This window comes from Leptodactylus fuscus, chromosome 2 (assembly GCF_031893055.1).
Source record: "Leptodactylus fuscus isolate aLepFus1 chromosome 2, aLepFus1.hap2, whole genome shotgun sequence".
Lineage (NCBI taxonomy): Eukaryota > Metazoa > Chordata > Amphibia > Anura > Leptodactylidae > Leptodactylus > Leptodactylus fuscus.
In genome coordinates this window covers 234,996,583-235,021,577 of record NC_134266.1, presented here as the reverse complement: position 1 = coordinate 235,021,577, position 24,995 = coordinate 234,996,583, and the positions used below count along the sequence as shown (strand labels likewise).

Genomic DNA, 24,995 nt, shown 5'->3' with positions numbered 1-24,995 from the left:
ACCTGAGCAGCCAGGTGTTTGGTAGTACCAGGGTCAGAGGTGTAGCTAGGGGTTAAGCATGGGCAAACATGTCCAAGTGGGCCCCCAACTTAAGTATACCGATACTATCACTATATGATGACCGTATAGTGTTAGATACCAGCTCTACACAGGGCTTTGCAGACAATTTGGTTCAATACAATGCAGGGCAGTAACATTTAGTGACTTACAGGTAACGCCTCGTCTAATCATTCAAATTTCCATTCCATTTCTCTTCCATCTGGACCGCCATGACCACTTCTTTCAATCTCTGTAAAGTTTGCAGCACAGATATCTTTGGCTTCTTACTTTTCCAGGCACCTGACCTACATTGTCCTCCTTCCCCAAATATAAAATATATCATATAACCCCCATAATGAATAATACCACCAAGTGCATCTTTAAATTATTAACCTCCCTGTGTAACCCCTTTAAATAGGGCCCATATTAATAATGCCCCGGGTGCTTCCTGATTAAAAAGTAAAAAAAAAAAAAATAGTGAGGATCCAATACTCGAGACCCCCAAGATCAGCTGCTTGAATGAACTGTGGTACCTGAGTAAGCGCTGTGACAGCTTCTCTGTTTACAAAGTGTCATTCATCTCATAGCAGCCATGCAATGTAACTACAGCCTGGTCCTATACACGTCTATGTGACAAGACTGTAACTACATCACACAGTCACTATAAACAGACAGCGTGTGATACAAACAGGCGTCATAGCCTCTTCACACAAGTGAGCAGTGGGAAGTCGCTGATCTTCTATTGATGATCTAGGAAAGATCATCAATAAAAATGAGCTGGAAAACTCCTTTAGGCTGGGGCCCCATGGGCCGTAAACGCTGCGATTTGAACTACAGCAGCGTACTGCGTATGCTCACATAAGCGGCTACAAAAAAATGGCCGCCGACATTTGCAGTCGACTCTGCGTGAGGCCTGATGGCAGAGCCGACTGCACAGGCATCGAACTGTGACCCCAGCCAGAAGAAGACGAGTGAAGAGGCGGTTGCTGAAGAAGATGGAGGCGTCACTGGAGAGAGTTCTCTCACAGCATTGGGGACGCCCCCAGTCCTGTTTGAGTGCTGGGGTCCGCCCCCAGTGCTGCGAGGGAACTCATTTGCATACCAACAAAAACCAGGATTTTAACTGAACGGCAAGCCGAAGACGACTTCTAAAGTTAGGAGAAGAATAGCCTTTCTTAAGGCTATTCCGACATATTAACGAGAAAAAAAAGTGTTTTAATGGTAGAATCCCTTTAAAGAGTAAATTGTGCCTCCTGCTGCCAGGACACCAGGGGCAAAGAAAGTGGTCAGGTGGTGAAGCAGGGAGCGGACGGCTCCATACTACCAGAGGACACTGATGAGTTGATGCAGACTGGACTGCAAATGTACGACTGTCCCGCTTTCCAAAGAGTGCCCCCACTACCATAGAACCCGGTGCAAGTGCACCTTTGACCCTATGGTTAACCTATGGTTAAAGTGGCCCTGGGTAGTACTACTGTGTAGAAACTAGATTGGTGGGAATACCTGAGGTTGGACCCCAAGATCAGAAAGTGATGGCAAATCTTATCAATAAGCCGTGACTTTATAAGATAAATAGCTAAAATGAGCAATAGTTAAAATAATTACAAACGCTGGTGTAACTATAGAGGACGCAGGTGTTGCAGCTGCGACTCAGCCAAGAAGCAGGGGCTCCACAGGTCACTTTCAAGTTCTTTGATCTCCTTTCTGATTTCTATTGATGGCTGGCATTCTATGGGTCATAAATTTATGACCTGTGCACTATGGTGAGATGGAGGGAGAAATTGACAGTCCTTCAACAGCAAATAGTGCAGGAGGGATTCTGTGGGGGAGGCTGTGGTGCAAAAGGGAGCTTTAATTATTATGTGGGGGGCACCAACAGGAGATGGGAATGATGGGAGGCTTGGCCCAGATAGAGAAGGAAAGGGAAATGTAAATGCTGCTATAATATGCAGAGATGAAGTGTTTGTTGGTTGTGAGGGAAAGATGTGCAGAGCTAGGCTTTTGCACCAGGGACTGTGACCCTTAAAGGGGATGTCCAGGCTAAAATTACCAGTGCCTTCCTGTGCGGTCCAGTCCTGCAACTCTGTTGTTGTCTTTTAGTGGAAGTACCCACTGCATGTGACAACTGGGGGCCAATCAGCGACCTCAAGAAGGGACCCAGGGACGTCACTACCTGTGACTATCTGAGGCCACTGAAGGGAGCCAGGACGTCACAGCTGGCGAGAAATTCAAAAGCAAGAAGGCAGCCGAGCTGCAGAACATATCACCCGGGGAGGACACAGGAGCATCGGGGACAGGTATGGTTTTTTTTATTTCTCTTACTTCCCCTGGCCTAATTTAGAAAATATCTTTTAGCCCGGACAACCCCTTTAAGTTACACCCCTGATTACAAATAATAGCAACATTTCACCATACTAGAATAAATCTGTCATTTGCTGCCTTCATATGTTTGCATTCCTTTTACTAATATAATTTTTTAACCCATAAGGCGCCCAAAACAGAGACAGCTTTATATATACAGCACGGTATTCCTGAATCCAATATCTTAATTCTGCCCTGTGTAAATGAAATGGATACTGTAAATCAAGTCTCTGAACTAGCTAATATATATATATATATATATATATATAATTACAATCCGTAAGAAAAGACTGGACGCTCTACTAGAAATTCTGGGATATTCGATAGTAGCCAGTCTCTGTGTGACTTCTGCTTTTTATCTCTCTTACCTCCCACATTCTCCCTTCATTCTCCAGCACTTGTGCATTATCTCCCTCCCCGCTCTTGTCCCTCCTTCTTTTAGCTTTCTTGGGAGTGTTTATGTCTTCAGAGCGTCTTAGGTGACCTACCAAGTGTTTTTGTAGCTGTAGCAGTGAGAGGCAGTGTGTGTATGAGTACAAGACATTGCTTCCTCTGCACTGCTCTCATTGTAACATCAGCTCTGCTCTGACTTCATATCACAACCTGGACCTAGGGGATCAAGAACATTTCACACCTGTTCCTACACAAGGGACCCATCAATGCTGTGACAACCTGCCTGACTGCTTCTGTACAGGTGCCCCAGGCTTTGTTGTGGTAGGTACAAGCTTTTAAGAAGTTTGTATAGCAACACGCTGTCGTTAATCTGGAAAGTGAAAGAGTTAAAGCTTGTAGATCTGAAGGAACAATGATAACATAGATGGTAGCTGACCACTAAAGAGTCATCTATATGGATGTGGAAAGAGATATCTCACAAGGGGGTCTGGTATTTTGTTTTTAGTGCTTCCTCCTACGAGCTTCTGTGCCATAGAACAGAACACTACAAGACTTGGTTGATTAATCGGTTTGAAAGGAACAGATTCCATGAGAAGTGAGACCAGACTCTACACCAGAACATTGGACCCTTAACCCAATCTCCATAAAACACCTAATGGGAACTTGTTACTAAACCCATCTCCTAGGTTGGATATAACCATAATATAATTTCTTATAATTTACTATTACAAGACGGGCTCCAAAAACCTACGTTATGGCCATATTGTCCACTTGAGATGAAGATGATCCGATACCTTCTGCATCCTGTAGGAACGAACACTCCACTCCTTAGAGATGTTATTTTAATCTAATCGTATTGATTTAGCAGTGTCAAAGACAATTTTCTTCCCAAAGAAAACAACATTTAAAGTCAACGTGGAGTCTGCAGGAAAATGGGTGAACATTAAGGTGGTCAGATACTGAAGACTGTGAGTAACACTGTTTGTCTCATGCTTGTATTGACCATTGGGGTCTCCTCGATTCCACGTCAGATTTTACATGATATGAGGCACAGAAGCAAGATGCATTTTTTCCGGAGTTATTCCTATGAGATTCAAGTGGACCAGAGAGTTGAGGACATTGCCAGCAGCATTCAAGGGATCAGATGGGTATGTATGTTTGCCTTGAGATTTAGTGTCACTGTATAATCGGTTGTCATAATAACATGCGTGTCTACTAATAGTTAGACTTCACTGTACTGTAGCTACACCGTCATTATTTGCCTGAGCCTATATTAGGAAAGTACAATTATGATTTATATTAGAAGAATGCAATAGATAAATGTCAGGCTATGGACATGCTGCAGAGGGCAATAGGACAGCAAACCGGTTACCATCAGGCAGGATATTTGTACAGCGCAGGTTGGAAAATGAATTGTTTCCAGGAATACTGTATGATGTAACACTGTGTTTCTTGGTACACTAGGTTTTAGTTGTACTTACCTACAGCTTTGATTTGACATGAGTCAAATCATGATACAATAAAAGCTACAGTATAGTTAATGCAATAAGTGTCAGGGTAACCTGTGCTACTTGTGTAAAAGTTCAGGTGAAACAGAGATTGACCTCAATATCTCACCGACTTCCCCTTTATAAGTCCAGGAAGCTGATACACAGTATGAGCTATGTGAAGGAATTGTCCTATTAAAGACACTTATCCCTTAGGGATAGGGGATAAGTATCATACTACTGGGGATCATCCATGATGAGGAGAACAACGGACTGAACTGTAATCTCTGGCAGCCTGGTAACCCCATGGCAGTGAATGGGGTGCCAGTCATGCAAGCGCACTGGCACGTCATTCACATGGAGGAAGCATGGGGGACTTTAAGTCTCCCATTCTCTGTGTTGTTGGAGGACCAGGTGGTCTGACCTTCAGCATTGTGACACTTATCCCCTATTACTATGGATATGGGATAAATGTCTTTAATGGGACAAGCCCTTTTAAGAAGTTTAAAAAAATGTTTTTACGTTTCATTTCAATGAGTTAGACATTGGTCAGGTTCATGGATATTAGTGTTGAGCATTGATTTTCATGTTAAAGGGAGTCTGTCAGCAGGTACATTGGTTGCAATCTAAACACATAATGGTGTATGGCACTTTACAATGATAATAATGGGTCTTTTATGAGAATTTAATGCTCCCATGTTGACAATTCTTGCTTTTTTCCTTTTAATATACAAATTAATAGTTGGCCATTTCTTCTGATGTAAGTGCCCTGGCTGTCATCCTGACTCAATGCCCATTCACCACTTGTAATTTGCGCTTTCATTCTGACATCTTCACAGCCTCCAGTCCATTTAGAAATATTGTGCCATGTATACCTCTCAGAAAGAAAGTGGCTGGTTTATTTTTTTTAAAAATGTGATAACAATAAAGAAATACCCATGGACAGCTGTTGATTCCCCACCATGCCACTGGTTCACGTCCCCTTCCCCTCTAGTGTTTACATTGGCTGAAGTTGTAGTAAACTCTACCAGCACATGACCACTCCAGCCAATGGCTGATAGCAAATATCACAAGCTGTACTCATTGGCATCATCACTGCGGTCATTGACAGGAGCGGTCACGTGCCTATATGGTATGTCGCAGCTTTGGCCAATGTAAATATAGGCTGGTAGGAGACCATGGACTTCTGAGAATGAAAGCATGAGTATATTTTGTTTTATTCCTATAGTTATATAGTTATTACTAACATTATTATGGTGACCATACAGTTTAAAAAGCTGTCAGCCAGACTCCCTGTTAGGCAAGACTTATTCAGGGCCCCCCCCCACTACTGTACATTGCCCTATTTGAAAAAAAAGTCAGCTAAATTCAGTCTCTATTATGCTTTTCAGCTGTCTACTGCTTCTGTTCTGCCTATTCTTCATACTTATTCTGTGTTACACATACAGCTCTGCTAACCCACGTTCTCCCACACACAACTCTGCTACCTCCTATCAGGGGCGTAACTTGAGGGGGTGCAGAGGGTGCAGTCGCACCGGGCCCAGGAGCCTTAGGGGGCTCATAAGCACTGGCATCAGTATTCAGAGTGCAGCTTCCATCTGGCCCATAAACCAAGGAGACCCACAGATTACCCTAACCACACTAAGGGGATTAAACTCCTTAGCGTCCGTAATCATCACTATCAAGAATTCACTGTAGGGATGAGCTAAGAGGCCCTGAAAAAAAGATTGCACCGGGCCCACAAGACTTTCGTTACGCCACTGATGACCATACACCTTCAATGGCTTTTGGTCAGCAGCTATTACTCTCGATCATCTCAGCAGAGCATGCATAAATTTTTGTTGAGAGAACAAAGGTTTACAAATATTAACATTCAGTATGTCCCTTACCCTTCCACCAACCCTCTGCTGACATGAATCTGGGCACCCTCAAACACAATTGGATGCAGTCATAAAGGTTTAGAGGGTTGGGCTGAGCTTTAATTAATGTGTTATGCACCCAAGATAGTGATGTTCCACAGGGAACCCCCCCCTCCTTTGGCTTCTGAGCCAGGGAGGCCTTCCAATGACCCAGTTCACTCACTGTATTACATATAGACAGGCAGCATATACTGTAGCATCTCAGCCAGACTTTGTGTCCATATCTTATCCATTTAATAAACTGGGTAGATTATGTAAAAACAACCCAATATATTATTGTATAAATGCATAAGGTGGCTGAGAAGTCATCTAGGTGTAGAGGCAGGGCAAATAGTATCCTCCCTCCTTAGGCCCTGGCTTCTCAAAGTTCTTGCAGGGTCCCCAGTGACCAGTCATCTTGCAGTGTCTGATGCATGCAGATGTTTGGACACATATCCCCAACTCACAGAACTAAGAGGGTCCAAGCTCAGGACAAGAGCCAGTCAATGGGCTACTGACGGGTTGCCTACAACACAAACAGTCCAGGGCAAGGACCAAGCAATAATATGTTACTAATTATTAAGAAATGTATTTCTCAGCAATTTTAACAATTTGCAAACAAGTAATATTTGGCTGTAGTTATAGAGTGGGCCCCCAGGATGTATCTTACTCGTGGGCCTTAGACACCCCTGTCTGAAACTATTTGCACCTTCATTCTGCCATATATCGTAGCCACAACTGTGTTTTATTCACACATTATCAAGGCGAGGAAAATATTACAGTGAAAGTCATTTCCTGTAATTGTTTTCATTATTGTCTGGAATGCAGATTTATAAAATGTATTCATAAATCCATAAGCGTCATATAATAAGTCTAGGTAAGTGATGTATAATGACATAACGCGTTCTAGAAATACGCCACATGGTGCTACACTACCAATTCTTCTGATAGGTCAAGCACACAGGTAGGCCTTAGTGTAAAATCTCTAGCAAACTTATGATGAACAACGGAATAAGTTTTTGGATTTTCCTTTCCATACTATGTCCTGTTGTACATTGCAAGTCCTGGATTCAATCTGATAAAATAGCAGTCAGTATATTTATACAGCATATGAGGCGATATCAAAGTCACACGGGCTATGCTATGTGGCAATGTCAAATATTTAGACGAGCATATTAGGGAAAGACTGAAGAGAGTTAAGGGTGTCAGCATGGAAGGAGCGAGCCGAGTGGAAATATTTGCTCAAGGTGCTGCTGACGTTCATAGGCAAAGGAACCGTGACATAAGAGCCAAGCCAGGTAAATATTAAGCGCACAACACTTGTCTCCCTGTAACCATTAAGTCATGATAGGAGAGTGAGCAGCCTCAGTTCTATCATGTACTGTCATTCAGCATTGCCATCAATACTGGAAAACTGCTACAGGAACTCACAAGGTGATCTGGTTTACATTGGGATTGAATCATTTTGTAGTTTTCCTATCTTGGCCTTCATTTTAGTGTCTGCCAATAGTTGTCAGTCTCAGATAAGTCATCAGAAACGACAGAAATAGTACAAACGGTTCTAAGATGGAAGCAGGCTCTTGAGGACCACATGAAACCTACCTTAAACATGGATTTGACCCTAGCTCCGAAGACTGTTTGACATTGCCTGATGTTCAGCCGGCCAACAGGGCAACTTTTGCACAGGTTGATGTAAAAGTACAAGAAGAAGGAGAAATACTACTACAATCATTCCTCCTCCATACAGGTTAATTCATCCTTAGCAGAAGATTACTGTCTACATGGCTGATGTGCTACCGACAGTCGTACATAAAAGATGGCATCAGCCAACAACCGAGTGTTTGTGTGTTTGGCTGATCGGGAAGACAGTAACATGGGTCAATTATTTCTAGTATTCCCACTAACTATGTATAATCAGGTTGTGTCAAAAGGACTTTATTGGGTGCACCTTGGGACCACTAGAAGAAATGATAGGGCCCAACTTCCATCTATTATAAACGTATATACACCCTTTTCTAATTACATAGTAACATACAGTATTTAGTTATCACTACATACGCAGAACATACAGTATCATCCATTAGGTCTGAAAAACAATTTTATGAACTAGTAAATAAGAGATAAACTCTAGAGCAGGGGTCCTCAAACTTTTTAAACAGTGGACTGGAGGCTGCGCAGGTCGCACAGACATTGGGAGCGGTGCCCTCCAATAGGTAAAGTGAAGTGCGCTCCATGGCCTGGCCCCAGCTCCCCAGGAACTTCATTATAAATGCACGCCTGCCAGCGTTGTCGGCGAGGCCAGACAGAAGTGCTTGGCGGGCCGCATGTGGCCCGCGGGCCGCAGTTTGAGGACCCCTGCTCTAGAGCATGCCATTGGCTTCAAAGTAGCCTCCAAAATGGGGCCCATTATTGCAGGGGTGTAGTGAGAGAGGTGCAGAGATAGTAATAGCACCTGTGACCTGCTGCTTTCAGAGGCCCAAACTACAACACTTGATCCTGCGGAGTGCTGCTTCTTCTTGGAGTTTGGAGTCTAGCCTCTGGAAGCCTGCACCTCTTACTGAATGTACAGGTAGTGAATACTGTGCAGATGTTTTTTGTTTTTTTTTGTCAGAGCCTATAACCTCCTAATATTCTGGTAAAACAGTTCCTACCACTCAGACAATAGGTGATTATGGGGTGCCAACCAGTAATACTCCCTGAAATGAAAATGTCTAAGGGTAAGTTCCCACAGAGTTTTTTGGTCAGGGTGTTGAGGCCGTATCCGAAGATGACTCCAATTGAAATCAATGGGAGCCGCTCAGGTCTTTTTTCCGGGAGCCGTTTCTTCCGGCTCTCGGGAAAAAAAGAAGCGAGGTGCTCATTCTTCAGACCAAGTTGCCTCGTGTTTCGACCTGAAGACACTCCCTCCTCCAGACTAGGCCCATTCATTGGGCCTAATCCGGAGCAGAGTGCGCGGCTGGATGCTGGTGCAGTGCACTGGTTTTCAGCCACGGCTACTAGGTTTTGAAGCCGCCTCCACCTTAGGTTCCGATCCAAAAAACCCCTGTGAACTTACTCTAAGGGTCCCATCAGTTTATAGCTTGTGAGTTCCATCTCATGTAGTGTTCAAGATCAAAAATGTTCTTCATTTTATATACGGTAATCAGTCTTAATCGATGAGTCATAGAAACTTGTTACTGGAAAGATAAAAGAAAAAGAAAAAAAAAATGACAATTTAAAAAAGCAAGACTAATATTAGAGACTGCCAATATGACAGCACCGAATATATGCACAATGATGAGTATTATTCTGATACAATCTGACCTAATCTTAATGACCCATGCAGACCCTATACCATTTCTAGTATAATGTGAAATTATGTCAATTAAGAGAGACAGAGTGGAAAATGTCCTACTTTTTAAAAAATAGTACCTTACCTGTTCACGGGTTGTGTCTCCCCCTTACTTATATTAAAATGAGAGGAGATCAGTTGCAATACCACTCACAATCCTGTAATTCCAATATTTTATGGATTTTGCATGACTTAACCTACATTTTGGAAAATCCATCTTCAGATTGCATGGTATGTCGTTGTCATTTCCTTTTGCTGACCAGGGTCACATCAGCAAGTGGTCAGGAAACCTGTCAGATGTAGTAAGGCAGATCTTACTATTGTTAATTTATGAAGTGCGATGATTTATCATAGCTATATGTTCTACACGAAAGCGGGAACTGCTCACAAGAGCCAACACTGCTTTAGTAAGGAGGTTATATTAACAGAAATGGGTCAATAGGTTAAGTATGGAGGAACTGCTTAGGCTAATCTGAAGGCCGCATTCTTCAGTTTTGGGCAGAGTGCTTGAAGATTTGTATCTCAGTCACATACTTTATAAATTGCTGAGCCATCTTATCAAAATCATAATTAAGATTATAGAGAGACGTCAGCAAAGTACCTAGGAATGGAATAGATCAGAATTTGGAAAACAAAAGAGTCATATGTGGGATGCCTTGTCAAAAAGTCAGGTTCAAGATTCACATATGACAGAGATGAAAAAACTCAATTACAGAAACCATATTCGGCTCATTATACAGTAGACACGATACCAGTGATGGCGAACCTTTTAGAGACCAAGTGCACAAACTGCAACCCAAAGCCCACTAATTTATCACAAAGTGCCATAATAATGTGCGGATCCACAATTGCACACAATTACAGACCTGTAAAATATGGTCATATGAATGGGGCTTTATAGAGCTTTCTGCTACACTGTGACCACCCCCCACAGTTCAATCTGCTCCACAGTGACCCCCACACAGTACAATCTGCTCCACAGTGACCCCCACACAGTACAATCTGCTCCACAGTGGCCTCCACATAGTATAATCTGCTGCACAATGCTCCGCACACAGAAAAATTTGCTCCACGGTGGCCCCCACATAGTATAATCTATTCCACAGATGGGTGCCCAAAGAGACGGCTCTGAGTGCGACCTCTGGCACCTGTGCCATAGGTTCGCCATCATGGCACTATACTATGAATAGAGAATTGGCATTGGGGTTCATGAGCTTCACCTCTGTGCTCAGGGGTACATTTTTTGCAATGTTATCCCATAGTCATTGCAAAGTCACATTGGTTCTGCCGTGATTGTGGAAAACTGCAGCAAAAATCATACTTCAGTCCTGTGTGAACAGACATATAGTCAATAATAAACCTGTATGCCTAAACATAAACCAGGGAGATCCAAGGTTGAGGAGCCAAAGTCCTGTTTTCTTTAATTCCATCTCCGGCCTCGTTTATAGATAAAAGGGGTATTTGACCTTTTTAGTTCTTTTTAGTTTTACTTAAGGACAGGGCTCCAAGAAACATAACATTTATAGACTATGCAACTATATAGCAAAGTCATGCAATTGTGCTGTAAATATCAACAGATGCCTTGACAAGTTGAGTTTTGTATTTTTGCCTTGGGTGTCAAAACACCTTTAACCATCTTTTGGTGAACTCCTCAACTGAGTATTTGGGATCGAGCCAATATTTTAAATTGGATCATTATTTTTCTAGATCTGACAAAGAGATATCTAGAGGAAAAACCACATGCACAGGATTATTACAAATTCTAGTCTTTCTCTTCACGTTTACAACCATGGTGCCCAATACTGATGGGAAATTTAGTTCACTTTGGACCACTGAGCCGCAGTCCATACGTTTTTGGTGATATTCTAATTTATTGAGATGCATTAGTAAATAGACTCTCTCCCACTCACATATGAGTTTTTCTATTTTTCTAGCATTAGGACCCAAAATGCAAGTGGTAGTTTGCCAGTGAGTGAGTCTGCAGGAGGAGTTGCTGTGCTGTATTCTCCCTCTTCCATCTTGGGCTAGTGATGATCTATTCTATGCCAGGAATGTAAACTAGATGAGTTAGTTCACTATGAAGATCAGATTTTGAACTAATAGTTCATGAACTATACATCACTAGTGCCCAAATAAAGTAGTAGTAGATGCTACCAGTAAATCCTGTAAATTCAGCAGATCTTGAAATGAGGCTGCCAGGTTTTTTGTGGGCTTTACTTAGAGGTGGCTCTTCCTCATTGGTTTGTGTCTAAGGGTAAGTTCATACGGGTTTTTTTGGTCAGGATTTTAAGGCCGTATCTGCCTCAAAGTCCTGACCAAAAAGACGGCTCCCATTGAAATCAACCACTCAGGAGTTTTTTCTGGGAGCCGTTTCTTCCGGCTCCTGGAAAAAAGAAGCGAGGTGCTCATTCTTCAGGTGGATTCGCCTCGCGATTCGGCCTGAAGACACTCCCTCCTCCAGACTAGGCCCATTCATTGGGCCTAATCTGGAGTGGAGTGTACGGTGGGATTCCGGTGCAGTGCACCAGTTTTCAGTCACGGTTACCCGGTTCTTGGATCGGAACCTGAGGCGGCCTGTTACCTGGTGAAGATCTAAGTCCCTGACTAATAGTTAAGACACACTAATACAAAGCAGTAGAGGAAGGAGGAGCAGCATAGTCATGCATGAAGAGGAAACAACATAGGCCTGGTTCACATCTACGTTCGGTATTCCATTTGGAGAGTCCACTTGGGGACCCCTTAAACAGAAACCTATACACATTAAAAGTGGTTAGTTAAGAAACCACATGGACCTCATAGACTATAATAGGGTCCGTGTGGATTCCGCGCAGCGTCCGCACGAATCATGCGGAGAGAAAAGTACTGCAAGCACCACTTTTCTCCCCTCATGATTTGTGTGGAAACCTCACGGACCCCATTATTGTCTATGGGGTCAGTGTGGTTTCTTAGCTAACCGCTTTTTAATGCATATAGGATTCCGTTTAGGGGGTCCTCAAGTAGACTTCCCGAACGGAATACTGAACGCAGATATAAACCAGGCCTAAAACACATTCAATTTGTAACAAACTGTGGTTGCTATCACTGTTGCGGGAAACCAGGAATCACCTAATTTTACCACTGTTTTTGGTGGGACAGGTTGACCCTTTAATATATAACAGGGTGTGCTGACTCTCTGCAGAAGGATGGGACATTCTACCCAATACTTTTTTTCTGATGGCAGTAAACTGCCAGACTCTGTTGTCTGCCAACAATTTCTGTTTCTCCCTACTAAGAAAACGAACATGTTTGGCTGAGCCGAGTGTGCATGTGTTATGGGGGGAATTCAGAGAATAGCTCTTGGCCAACAACAGTTAACTAAGGTGTTGGCCAATATTTACAGCCAGTAATAGGACTGTGAGAATGGGGTAGGAAATGGATGATCTCCTGGGATACATAAAGAATTCTTTATACATTCAGCAGTTTAGATTTCAATAGTAGAAAAAACGGAAATATAAGAAAGGAGGAAGCGAAGGATAACATTTCTATATTAATAAACTAATTAATATATTATTAATAACTACTACTAATTTCCTCTTCAGCTGTCGCTAAAACATACCGTCCTAAATAACAAGCTTCCCAACTCATGTAATTACACGTCTAAAAATTACAAGAAGTATTTCACAAGATGGAACCGTCCAAAGCTTTATGTAAGACCTTATGTAAAACTAGAATTGTTTGTATTTAAAACAGTGGAGAAATGGATTTGCCTCGTATTAAGCTGTCATGTTATTAGAGTGATGAAGTTACAGCCTTGAGCGTTCGGTTGGCACTACTCCATAATAGGCTCTTATAGGCTACATATACACATTATGTATATAAAAATACACCGAGGCATCTGCTGGTCCATTGTGAGCGTCTGCACAATAAGATTTTCGAGCTATTTTTACCACAGTAGGAAGTGTGAGTGTATTTTAAGCTATTTAGGTGTCGTAAACTACAGGAACAGAGCTCAACCCTTCACTTAAGCCACAGATTATAATTCAGTGACATAACCTTGGCCGAGAACCAGAGCTATCAATATCAGAACCTTGTGGGAACGTATGCCATCCAGCCGTATTATGTGCCGATTGAGCTGAAATTCCTTCCTCATTACATTTGCTTGTAAAAACTCTTTCCAATGCTAATGTGGTTGTGTTCTAAAGCAAAAATAGACATGTAATTATGGTGGCCAGTAGAAATGCTAAAAATGACCCCAATGACCTGAATTTTGCATGACATCATAGACAGCGCAGACTAGTGTAGGGCCTAGGACAGGGTAAAGCCTAACCCATAAATGGTGTATACCAGGGGTAGGGAACCTTTGGCTCTCCAGCTGTTATAAAACTACAACTCCCAGCATGCATACTGGCTCTGTTAAACTTTGAACTCCCATGGAAATGAATGGAGCATGTTGAGAGTTGTAGTTTCACAGCAGCTGGAGTGCCAAAGGTTGATGAGTCCCGCTGTATACCCAAGAAGAAAGGGCTTAGATGGTGTTTTACTATTACCTTGTATTACTTCTGCATATTGCTAAAAAATGATACCAATAGAGTAGATATTGTTACAGGGAAAATATTCCACAGGGCTCGTTCACATCTGCGCCCATACTCCATTCTGCAGGTTTCCGTTTCCTGCACAAAACAGGGGCATGCAGAAGACGGAAACCTGAAAACGGAGTTCAGGCGCTGGTGTGAACCCAGCATAAGCGCGGTAACTACACCGGAATCAAGGATGTAGCTATATAGGGTGCCACTAGCACTATTGTAGACTGAGACACCACGTTGCTGAAATGCACCTTTTTTTTGTTGCAGATTTTGCTGTGGTTTTTTGAGACAAAGCCAAGAATGGCTACAAAACGAATGGGAAATATACTGTCTACCGAAAAGTATTTGGACAACTGCGGTAGAATAGAAAAACAACATTTATTCATATTCAATAGTTGGTAGATCCCAGCAGATGCTTCCTTACGGATGGTATTGATCAACACAATACTCCTGGACGCCTGGTGAAACTCCTGGTGTATGTGAGCCATCGGTTGGGTGCGGTTTCTCTGGCCAGCACTCGTCAGTCTCTATCTCCCAGTTTCAGGGGTCTGCCAACTCCGGGCACATTCCGACAATCACCGCTCACCTTGCACTTCGTAATCACATAGGCCACTGTCGATTTTGGGTAATTCAGTTCGTTGCTATGTCCCTTAAGGACCGACCATTTCTGTGGTACCCCACAATTACCCCTTTCTCTAAATCGGACAGCTCTGCACTTCGTGACATCTTACATGTGACTAATGCCAATGCTGTTTCCTATTTAACAGCGGAAGGCATGACGTACATCACGACCGCAGATATCTTCATTTGCATGAGTGTCCAAATACTTATTGGTAGACAGTGTATATAGGAAGTAATTATACTTCTTCCTTCTGCTCAATCCATTCCTGGCTCTGGCTGAAAAATATGTAGCAAAATCTGCAACAAAAAAGCTGCACTCCAGCAATGTGGGGCCTCAGTCTATAATGGTGCTAGTTGCACCCTGTGTTGCTACACCCCTGATTCCAGTGTAGTTACTGCTTTGTGGAATATTTTCCCATGTCTCTGCAACATGCGGCCTTAGCCTTACAGATTATGCATTGGGACCCCAGAGCTTCAGGTTACTCCTCTGACTAGAAGCCTTATGTAAGGACGTAATTTTAATGGGAGACATGACATTACAGCAACTTTCACATATACTAAAAAATTTTGTGACCGTTTAAGAGGTACCATCAGTAATCCTTACATCTGGCTGTTACTGTTCCTCTTGTCCCAGAAGTATGTTCCTGAACAGTCTGATACCAGCAGCATAATAATGGTAACCAGTGGCGTAACTAGGAATGGTGGGGCCCCGTGCCAAACTTTTGACATGCCCCCCCCCCCAACCGACACCAACGTCAAAGACCTCGACCGGCCCCCTATTCCTCACTCTATTATGTCCCTTAGTGGCCCCTGCACACAGTATTATGCCCCATAGTGGCCCCTGCACGCAGTATTATGTCCCATAGTGGCCCCTACACACAGTATTATCCCCCATAGTGGCCCCTGCACACAGTATTATGTCCCTTACTGGCCCTTGCACACAGCGGTAGCGGCTATCACCGGGCCCCCTAATGGCCCGGGCCCTGTGGCAGCCGCCTCCGCTGCCTCTACGGTAGTTACGCCCCTGATGGTAACACCACTAATGGTAACACCTAGTTGGCAATTTGTTCATAATTTTTTAGAATGAATGAATTGTTCTAAGACAAAAATCCTCCCGAATTTAAATTTCATTTGAAATACAATTTGTTACTAAAATAGACATGCCAAGAAACCTGAAAGATCTTCTTTAAATGGTCACTAAACCTAAGCATCATAGTAGCAGTGGATAGCATTGTTTTATATGATTTTTTTAAAAATTTTCCATGCCACTATCTATATTTTTAGAAATATACTATATCCTACAATTTTCACTCTGGGCACTAAGCCTAATAATAGACTGAAACTTGCCAATTCTGTAGAGGTTTTCTTTGCAGCAGAAACCTCATTTACATGACAGATAAGATAGACAGGATTACAACAGAAGATCACTCCTTTATAGATAAAACTACTAACCCATCTTTACATCCACTATTATAGGAGATGTCACAGTTTATCTATCCTCCTTGTAGGTAAAGTAAATCCTTCCATAAACCTCAATGAGTCAGCTCCAGTCTATTGCTTTCTATGGCCATAAGACTGCTGTAAGTATATCACTATATTACTGTTAACAGCGCATAGGAGAAGCTCAGGCAAGATGGCTATCCCCATAATAATTCACAGAAAAGGAATTAAAAACCTACAATCAGGAAAAAAAAAACCACACATGCGAAAAAGGAGCATAATAAAAAAAAAAATGGTAATACATTCCCTTTAAGTAGTTGAATAATTTTCTTATTATTTACCACTCGGTGTCTTATACCAAGCCTGAACGGAAACCCTATAAGCGGTTACCCACCGAAACTCATGGACCGCATAGACTATAAAAGGTTCTGTCGGAATGGGGGATGGAGATCCCGAAAGGGCAGCCAACGCTAGTGTGATGCATTCCAGAAACAGCATCACACCTCTCCACTGGTCATGTGTGGTATTGCACCTAAGTCCTATTAACTTCAATAAAGTCGAGCTGCAATACTACATACAATATATATATCTTCTATCTGTATATCTTCTATCCGTCTACGGATGATAGACCCCCAAGACAATGAAGAGCAGTCATTCGTATTCTAAGCCACTATATTGCCAGGGTGCTATGGGCTCCTCTGGTGCATATATATGCTGAGACGATTCTCGTATTCCTCTAGAAAGTATACATGCCCACACAGGGCAGAATAACCTGCTGAACGGCCTATTGTTGCGTGACTGGCACATATTCTACACCGTTGAGCTATTAGGTTGATGAACTTTTTTAGTCCTTTTCGTTGGAAAGCAGAGACTTTCTCTTCCAATAGCTTAAATAGAGGCTTTAGAAAACGCCAACCATTCAACCTATATTAGCATATATTATTTCAAAGGTCTGAGAAGTTTCTGGCCGAATGGTTAATAGAGCACGTCAGAGCCTGAAATGATATATAATGGGAAAAGCTTTGCAAATATTCCCTTAGAACCAAGGGCAAGGCGGGGTGCCCTAAAGTACACTGTGCATATCCATAGCAACAGCAGAGTCTTGCCAAATCCACTCGGGACCAGAGCGGTGAGGCCTGGAAGAAGGCCAAACTCCTGCCGGATGTGTCCTGTAATTCAGGATTTCTGGATCAGAATAAGGCAGGAAACCCTGTGCAATGAGAAAGGAGGAAAGGAGGGGTGCATGGCTATTGTATGGAGAAAGGAAACTCTCCTAGAGCCGTGTAGCACTTTTTTACAGTCTTTCCCTTAATATCAAGGCTCTGCACAATACTACATAGGACGTGGCAAGTATTACTTTACATTGAAATGAGTCAGCACTGGTGTAACTTTAAAGGTTGCAGTGGTTCGCCTGCAACTGGGTCCAGAAATCAGGGGGCTCCACAGGTCAGTCTCAAATTTTTAAATTTTTTTTCTGATTTCTTTTGATGACTGGCACTCTGCGGCTTGTAAATTTATGATCCTTGCCTTATGGTGAGTTGGAGTGAGAAGATTTATGATACACAGCCTTCCACTTTCAGAAAGGAGAAAATAAACTCTTTAATGGCAAAAAAAATAGCAGGTGATCAGAAGCATATAGTGAAAGAGGGATTCTGTGCAAGAGACTGGGGCACAAATGGGGAATGATTAGTATTTGGGGGACAACGAGAATGATGGAAAGCTTATGTGCACAGAGGTTTTATGAACAAGTGTTCATGCTGGTCAGGGTCCACATAGAGAAGGAAATGTAAATGCAAAAATGTACTACTGCTACTGCTGGTTGTGAAAAGAGCCCTTGAGCCTTAAGTTACACCCCTGTTCAGCTCATTTGTTGGGCCATCTTAAAGGGATCATATCATTAAAACACATTTTTTTTTTCAGTCTACCACATAGGGCCTTGGGCAGGGCCAACTACGCATGCCCACAGGCCACAAGAAAAAGGCCGCTTACTTACTGTGTAAGCGGCCATTTTCCTTGTGGCTGCAGGGATGCACAGTCGGCTCTGCCTGAGGCCTACAAGTGTGACCGCCTGCGCTGGAAGAAGACGCATGAAGAGGACGTTCCTGAAAAAGATGGAGGCATCGCTGGAGAGTTCTCTCGCAGCATTGGGGACACCCCCAGTGCTCTTTGAGTGCTGGGGCCCGTCTCCAGTGCTGCAAGAGAATTCATTTGCATCTAAAGGTAGGAGAAGAATAGCCTTTCTTAAGGTTATTCCTATGTGGTAGGCAGAAAAAAATGTGTTTTAATGATAGAATCCCTTTAACTGATTGTCAGGGCTATCGTCCTAAAGCAAATACTATGTGGCAGAACTGAATCTTATGGCCATCTTATAGATTATAGTGGCACATTAAGGTTCATGTATCAAATATACCTCTTTTCACGTTTGGTGCATGAAGAGACTAATATGGGCACCTTTTCATTTCCCAGCTCACATATTTTAATCTTGTGCTTTGTGTTGTGCCTAATTGTACACAAGTTAATTACTCTAATTAATATAACTACTAGTAAAGTAATTACCATTTCTGTGCTGTCACCTAGAAGAAATATTTGGTAATTGTCCTTCTATTTTAGATGCTTGTAAATTCTTTCTGGGTTATGTCAGACTAAGGCTCAGTTCACATCTGTGCTTGTACTCCGTACGGAAATTTCGTTCCCCTCTCTGCATGAAAAATGCGAAGAGAAAAGCTCTGCAAGCGGCATTTTCTCTCCGCATTTCTCACTTTTTTTTGGCGAAAACCAAATGGAAACCACATGGACCCCACTAGAGAGATTTGAGTCAATGTTCAACCCTTTATCGAGCTTTTAGGTGGTGCTAAATTGACCATTTTCTTTCTTCTTGAGGACAGCTACAGTACTTTTCAGATCCTATTGGCTGAATCTCTGTAATGAGAATCTGCACCTTCCAGCAGATAAAACGTAGGATACATAAAGTACCGTATACAGAAAAGCTTAATTAGAAAAAAAATATATAATAAATTTGCTGAAACTAAAAGACCCTTGAAGAAAATAATGATCAATAACCTTTCTGAAGCCAACCTAATAAATACGCTCAACGATACGATAGATTTCCATTGGTTGGATCCAGCCACAGTCCAAACCATAATGGCCACTTATCTGTAATCCCATTACTAATTCTCTCCCGTTTTATTGCACTACCTCTTTGGAGAGGTCGGAGACACTTTGTTCTGCAGAAGAAAATGTTTATGCTTAGGACATAATTGAGGATATTTTTGTGACTGTCATACTAGTACTTTACACTAAGTATTTGGTAGTTGAGCGTGGCTATAATAATGGCTAAGATGACAAGACTTCACAGAAGATAAGAAGAAAAGATGTGAATGGGTGTGAATCTGAGAACGCAATTACTGCTGAGCAAGAATTCTGTAGTGTAGGTTAAAATGAACAATTTAGCTACATTTATCTAAAAATAGGCAATAGTGACTGATGTTCCTTGTAATTCAAGGGACAAATCACCTTAAGCGGGCCACAACAAAAAAGTGTTCTGTCTAGAGATGAGCGAGTACTATTCGAAACTCCAGTTGCGAATAGCACACACCCATAGGAATGAAAGGACGTAGCCAGCACGCAAGGGGTTAAGCGGCCGGCCGCCGGCAAAGTCGCTTCCATTCATTCCTATGGGCGCGTGCTATTCGAAACGACCATTTTGAATAGTACTCACTCATCTCTAGTTCTGTGTTGGATTGGAAAATACTCTAAAGCTAAGGTCCCATGTAGCATGCCATGATGGAAAAACTATGGCGTCAACACATTGCAGTTTTTCCCGTAAAACTTTTCTCAGAAAGTTCACAGAGGTTCCTTCTGCAGACTTTCTGCATACCTTATACATATAGGGAAACGTTTCCATAGATGTAATTGACATGCTGTGGTTTACAAAAATCAACCACAATGGTTTTGGAAATCGCAGCATGTCCACTTCGTGTATATTTTTCTCCAATGTGTGGATGGGATTTTTCAGCGAGTGGTTTGTTGCCGCTCGTGGAAAAAATAAGCGACATGCCCTTTCTTCAGGCAGAATTTGCAGCTGCATCAGCCGCGGACGTCCGCAGCGCTACACTCCCTCCTGACTAGACGCATTCATTTGGGCCTAATCTGGAGCGGAATGCCGCGACTAGATGCCGGTGCACTGTATGCATTGCACTGGTATCCAGTTGCGGCTAGCCGTTTTTTGGACCAGATTCTGAGGCGGCCGCCACGTCAAAATCCGATCCAAAAAACTCCCGTGTTAATTTCCCCTTAAAGTATAAGCTCTTGTGTAAGGGAATATTGCAGGGAGTGCTAAAGTAACATTAATGTAAACACTGCTCATATAGATATGTCCATCCAGTGAAAAATTGCACCATACCCTTGATGGTTTTGTGATAACTGGTGCATATTTCTAATTCTTGGAATACAGTTTATTTCACATATTTGGCAACCTCTTGCAGGAACTACTGAGCATCTGGCAGTAACTCTTTCAATGGGAAATGCCATGGACTGTTCAGGAGTTGTAAGCTAGACCTCCAGCACTCGTAGTAGTTTTTACTGTCTACAAATATTGATCCCCAATTCAAGGCAAACCTGTCCATATGTTATATGCAATTACGGATCAGCAAAAAGACTATGGTACAGACACACAGCGGCAAAAGTCAATAGGTCTGTAACATTATCCGCAATTGTGGATCCACAAAAACTATGTTCAGGTGTATCTGCTATATATGAATATTCTGTAGTTTAGCCAGACTGGCATTTTAGTCGTTGCATAGCCCCGATAGCCATGTGGTCAGCATAAGCACCAGCAGTGGAATCGCTCACCTCCTTTTTACACATTGACAAATCACTCTCGATGCACAGTACTATCTATTATAATTTTATTCTTCCTTATGCTATATATATCAGAGTACCAAATGCAGTGAATGCACACAGACCCCATAGACTATAATGGGGTCCGAGTGTTTTCCGCGCGATGTCTTTATGAGTCATGCAGAGAGGATAGTAGTTCATGAAGTACTTTTCTCTCTGCATGTTCCGTGCGGACACCGTGCAGAAAACACATGGACCCTATTATATTCTATGGGATCTGTGTGCTGTCATTGCTCACCACTTGTCAATGCATTCGGTATTTCGTTCAGGGGGTCTCCATGTGAGGAATACCAAACACAGATGTGAACCAGGCCTGACAATGGATGCCAAAATTGCTCCAATATTCTGGTGCAAATTTCTAGTGAAACGAAGCCAATTAGTTTAGACCAGACCATATTTTCCCAAACCTTTTCTGACTCTTTGGGCCATCCCTATTGAAAAAATTTGACCAAAAAACATTCTAAGCACACAGAAAATATTGCATGATGGCAACAAAGTAACGACAAGTTTCCTAGGCACCCTTGTTGGGAATCGCTGGACTAGACAAACTAAAGATGCTCCAGATTGATCATCCAGCATCACCATAGCATCACTATGATAAATCTTCTATATTTTAGGACTGTTTGGATTAAATTGCAGCCTCACTATTGTAAATTAGACAGGATTAGGATTAGTATATCTGCTCCTTAGTCCTGGTGCCCTGAAAAACGGAGTCCTGGCATTAGTTAGAAAAGCCTTTGGCTCTCTTACTAAAGCATTTTGGTACATAAAGGATGATATTCCAGCTCTTTGATCCCACCAAGTCCCAGCTTCTTGTCCTAAATTGAACCTTAGCCTTCCCATTACATCACAGCTAGTAAAACTACTTCAGACTGACCAAACAAAACGTACATTGACAGTATTTATTGCATGCCAGCCGAAAAGCAGCAAACATGTTCAGAGATATGTATCATTCAGAATGCCACAGATCAGATTGTCCTATGACGCCACTCTGCAGTTTTAGGGTGATAGCGACAATGAAATCAGTAATAATTAACCACAAGTGCGTAGAGTATACAGCTCTGTGCCAGATGGTTGTAGATGTTGGCATAGGCCTCCTTGTGTTTCTATATATGCACCTCTTTATGAAGCTATTTAATAGGGTTTTCCCATGAACATAACAATATCTAGATATGCATACTATTAAAAATTACACATTTAAACCCCCAATTGTTCTTAAAACGGAATAGGGTCATGTAGTACTTACATAGTGATGCCACCCTACAAATGTTTCACAATACAGTATCTGCAGCATGTAAGTCTGATACTAATACCAGTACAGTTATAGAATCCATATGCAATTACTTATATGTACCAAGTAAAATTGTGCCGTACATATAAAAGTACTGGTGCAATGACCCTATAATACAACAAAATGATGTATTCCTTAGTCCTGCACTTTTTCTCATTCAGTTTATTGAATGCTATATTTTATCAGCCTCTGGTTGTATCCTTGATGATTCACAGAAGTAGTCCAGCAAAAACACTTCTCAACAGAGATGGGCGAACCTCTCAGAATTCGTTTTGGGTTCAGGCAGCTTAGGTACGAGATTTGTTTTGGATCAAACAAGTTCGGTATAAATTAAAACAAAGTACAGAACACTCTCAGGACTACTAGAAACCTATATAGCTCTCTAAGGCAAGCACAGCCCAAGTTAAGTCAACGTGAAAGTGATGGAATTATATTATGGGTCCCCTGAGTATAACAGATGGCAGCCCAGAGAAGGTGATGACTGGCTCTCTCCTGTGATGTCCTGTCCCCAGCCTCATTGGGGACATGTGTAATTGGGCCTCAGAGGTGACATGGGCACACAGTGCGACATGACATCATGATGCTTGCCACGCCTATGTGACCTCCAGTGGCCCAATCACAGGCCTCAACAGTGACCCCGCGCGTATGAAGTCATAAGAGAGCACCAGAGATCCAAAAGCGGTCATAGAAGGTCAATGTGAATGATTTTTTTTCCTTTTTGTCACCTCCCCTGCTGTCTATTCCATGATGTCTCAGCATTAGCATAGGCAAATAGAGACATTACCAGCTTTGCCAGGAGGCCGGTGTAATTATTCCATCTCTTTATATTTTCCTAGATAATCTCGAACATTCTATACAGTCGGGGGGATGAACTGTGATTTCCTTTAGTATAACTGTATGACAGGAGCCTGTCTACTCATCAGCCAAAGCTGTGATAGGAGTTTACTTGTTCAGAACTGTTAATATGACAATAAATAATGAACTTCGCTGCTGACATGACAAATTTGGCAATTAGTGGAGCTCAGAATTGGCAATATCATTAGAAGTAATTAACTTCTTCTATATGATACACTCATCAATGAATGTGACTTACAAATGGCAGTGGCATTATCACAGGAATTAGTTACTAATAACCTGTAAGGTTCACAGGTCATCTACCTCCTCCTCATGGACCATGTTCTGGCAGCTGTTTGTCAACCCCCCCCCCCCCCACCCCCCCCCCCACACACACAGTTATATTGGTTTAGTTGGAAACGACATTAGGAACCAAATCGCCCTTCTCTATGTACAAAATATTCTTTATACTTTAACAAACTGACTTGTTCTTGATATACGGCAATTGTAGGTTTTAGGGTAAGTTTGCATAGTGGAAAATGAAGAGGAATTTGAGGGTCTTTCTATTCCTGTGCTATGGAATCTGCATATTTACTAGTCCTGCGTTGGTCTATACCTAAGGGTGCTTTCACACGGAGTAACGCTCCGCTCATTCTGACACGTAAACACGTGTCAGAATGACTGCTGTAAAACAGAATCCCATTGACTTCTTACGTGCGCTACACATTGAAATCAATGGGTTAAAAAGCCTCTCATTGATTTCAATGTGTAGCATGCGTAAGAAGTCAATGGGATTCTGTTTTACAGCGGTCACTCTGACACGTGTTTACGTGTCAGAATGAGCTGAGCGTTACTCCGTGTGAAAGCACCCGAACATTGAGAAACATTGAGAAGCAGATTCTAGTTGGAATTCAGAACTGATTTTGAGGTAATTTAAGGATATATTCCCATGACATATTCCACAATGAAATTGGTATGAAATTTGCCTCCCATTGTTTTCAAAGGGAAATCCACATTGTTAATGGAGATTATTAGAAATGATTATCAATATTATTATTATTATTATTATTATTATTATTATTATTATTATTATTATTATTATTTATTTATATAGCACCATTAATTCCATGGTGCTTTACATTTGGGGGTTACATACAATACACAGAATATACAGGTAGATATAATACTAACAATGACTGACTGGCACAGTGGGGTAGAGGGCCCTGCCTGCGAGGGCTTACAATCTATGGGGGAAGAGGGGTAGAGACAGAAGGAGAGGTAACAAGTAACTTATTGAATTGGATTCTGTATGGAAATGGATGAATGTGGTTAATTTACCTGCAGAATATCAAACTGCGAAACCATGGTAGAAATCCTTATATTTTTGCTGTAAATTCTCTTGCAAACTGACCTATTTGCACAAGTGATAATGAGTTGTCTGAATACACGATGCCCTAAATGCACTTTAAGGCTGAGTTCACACAGGGTATTTTGGTCAGGATTTTGAGGCCATATCCGCCTCAAAATCCTGACCAAAAAGACGGCTCCCATTGAAATCAATAGGAGCCGGTCAGTTCCAGAACGGGCATGATCATTCATTTTGGCCTAATCCGGAGCGTTGTGCGCGACTGGATGGCGGTGCGTCCTATCATCCTGAATCAGTGGTGGAATCTGCCTGAAGAAAGGGCATGTCGCTTCTTTTTTCCGCGAGGCAGTTTTTTGAGCCGGATTTTGACGTGGATTCCACGTCAAAATCCAGACCAAAAAACCCTGTGTGAACCCAACCTTAGAGATGCCATTATATATAGGGATATTAGTTGTTTTACCGACTGTCATTCT

At 42.2% G+C, this 24,995-nt stretch overlaps 1 protein-coding gene across 1 annotated transcript in view; it reads left to right on the top strand.

Moving 5' to 3' along the window:
• The first annotated feature begins 2,899 nt into the window (after positions 1 to 2,899).
• RAPGEF3 (Rap guanine nucleotide exchange factor 3) overlaps positions 2,900 to 24,995 on the top strand; it is a 62,651-nt gene continuing 40,555 nt past the window's right edge. Inside the window, exon 1 of the mRNA XM_075265796.1 lies at positions 2,900 to 3,941. Within this exon, the coding sequence (XP_075121897.1) occupies positions 3,783 to 3,941 (159 nt within the window). The 5' untranslated portion in view covers positions 2,900 to 3,782. The remainder of the gene's footprint in view (positions 3,942 to 24,995) is intronic.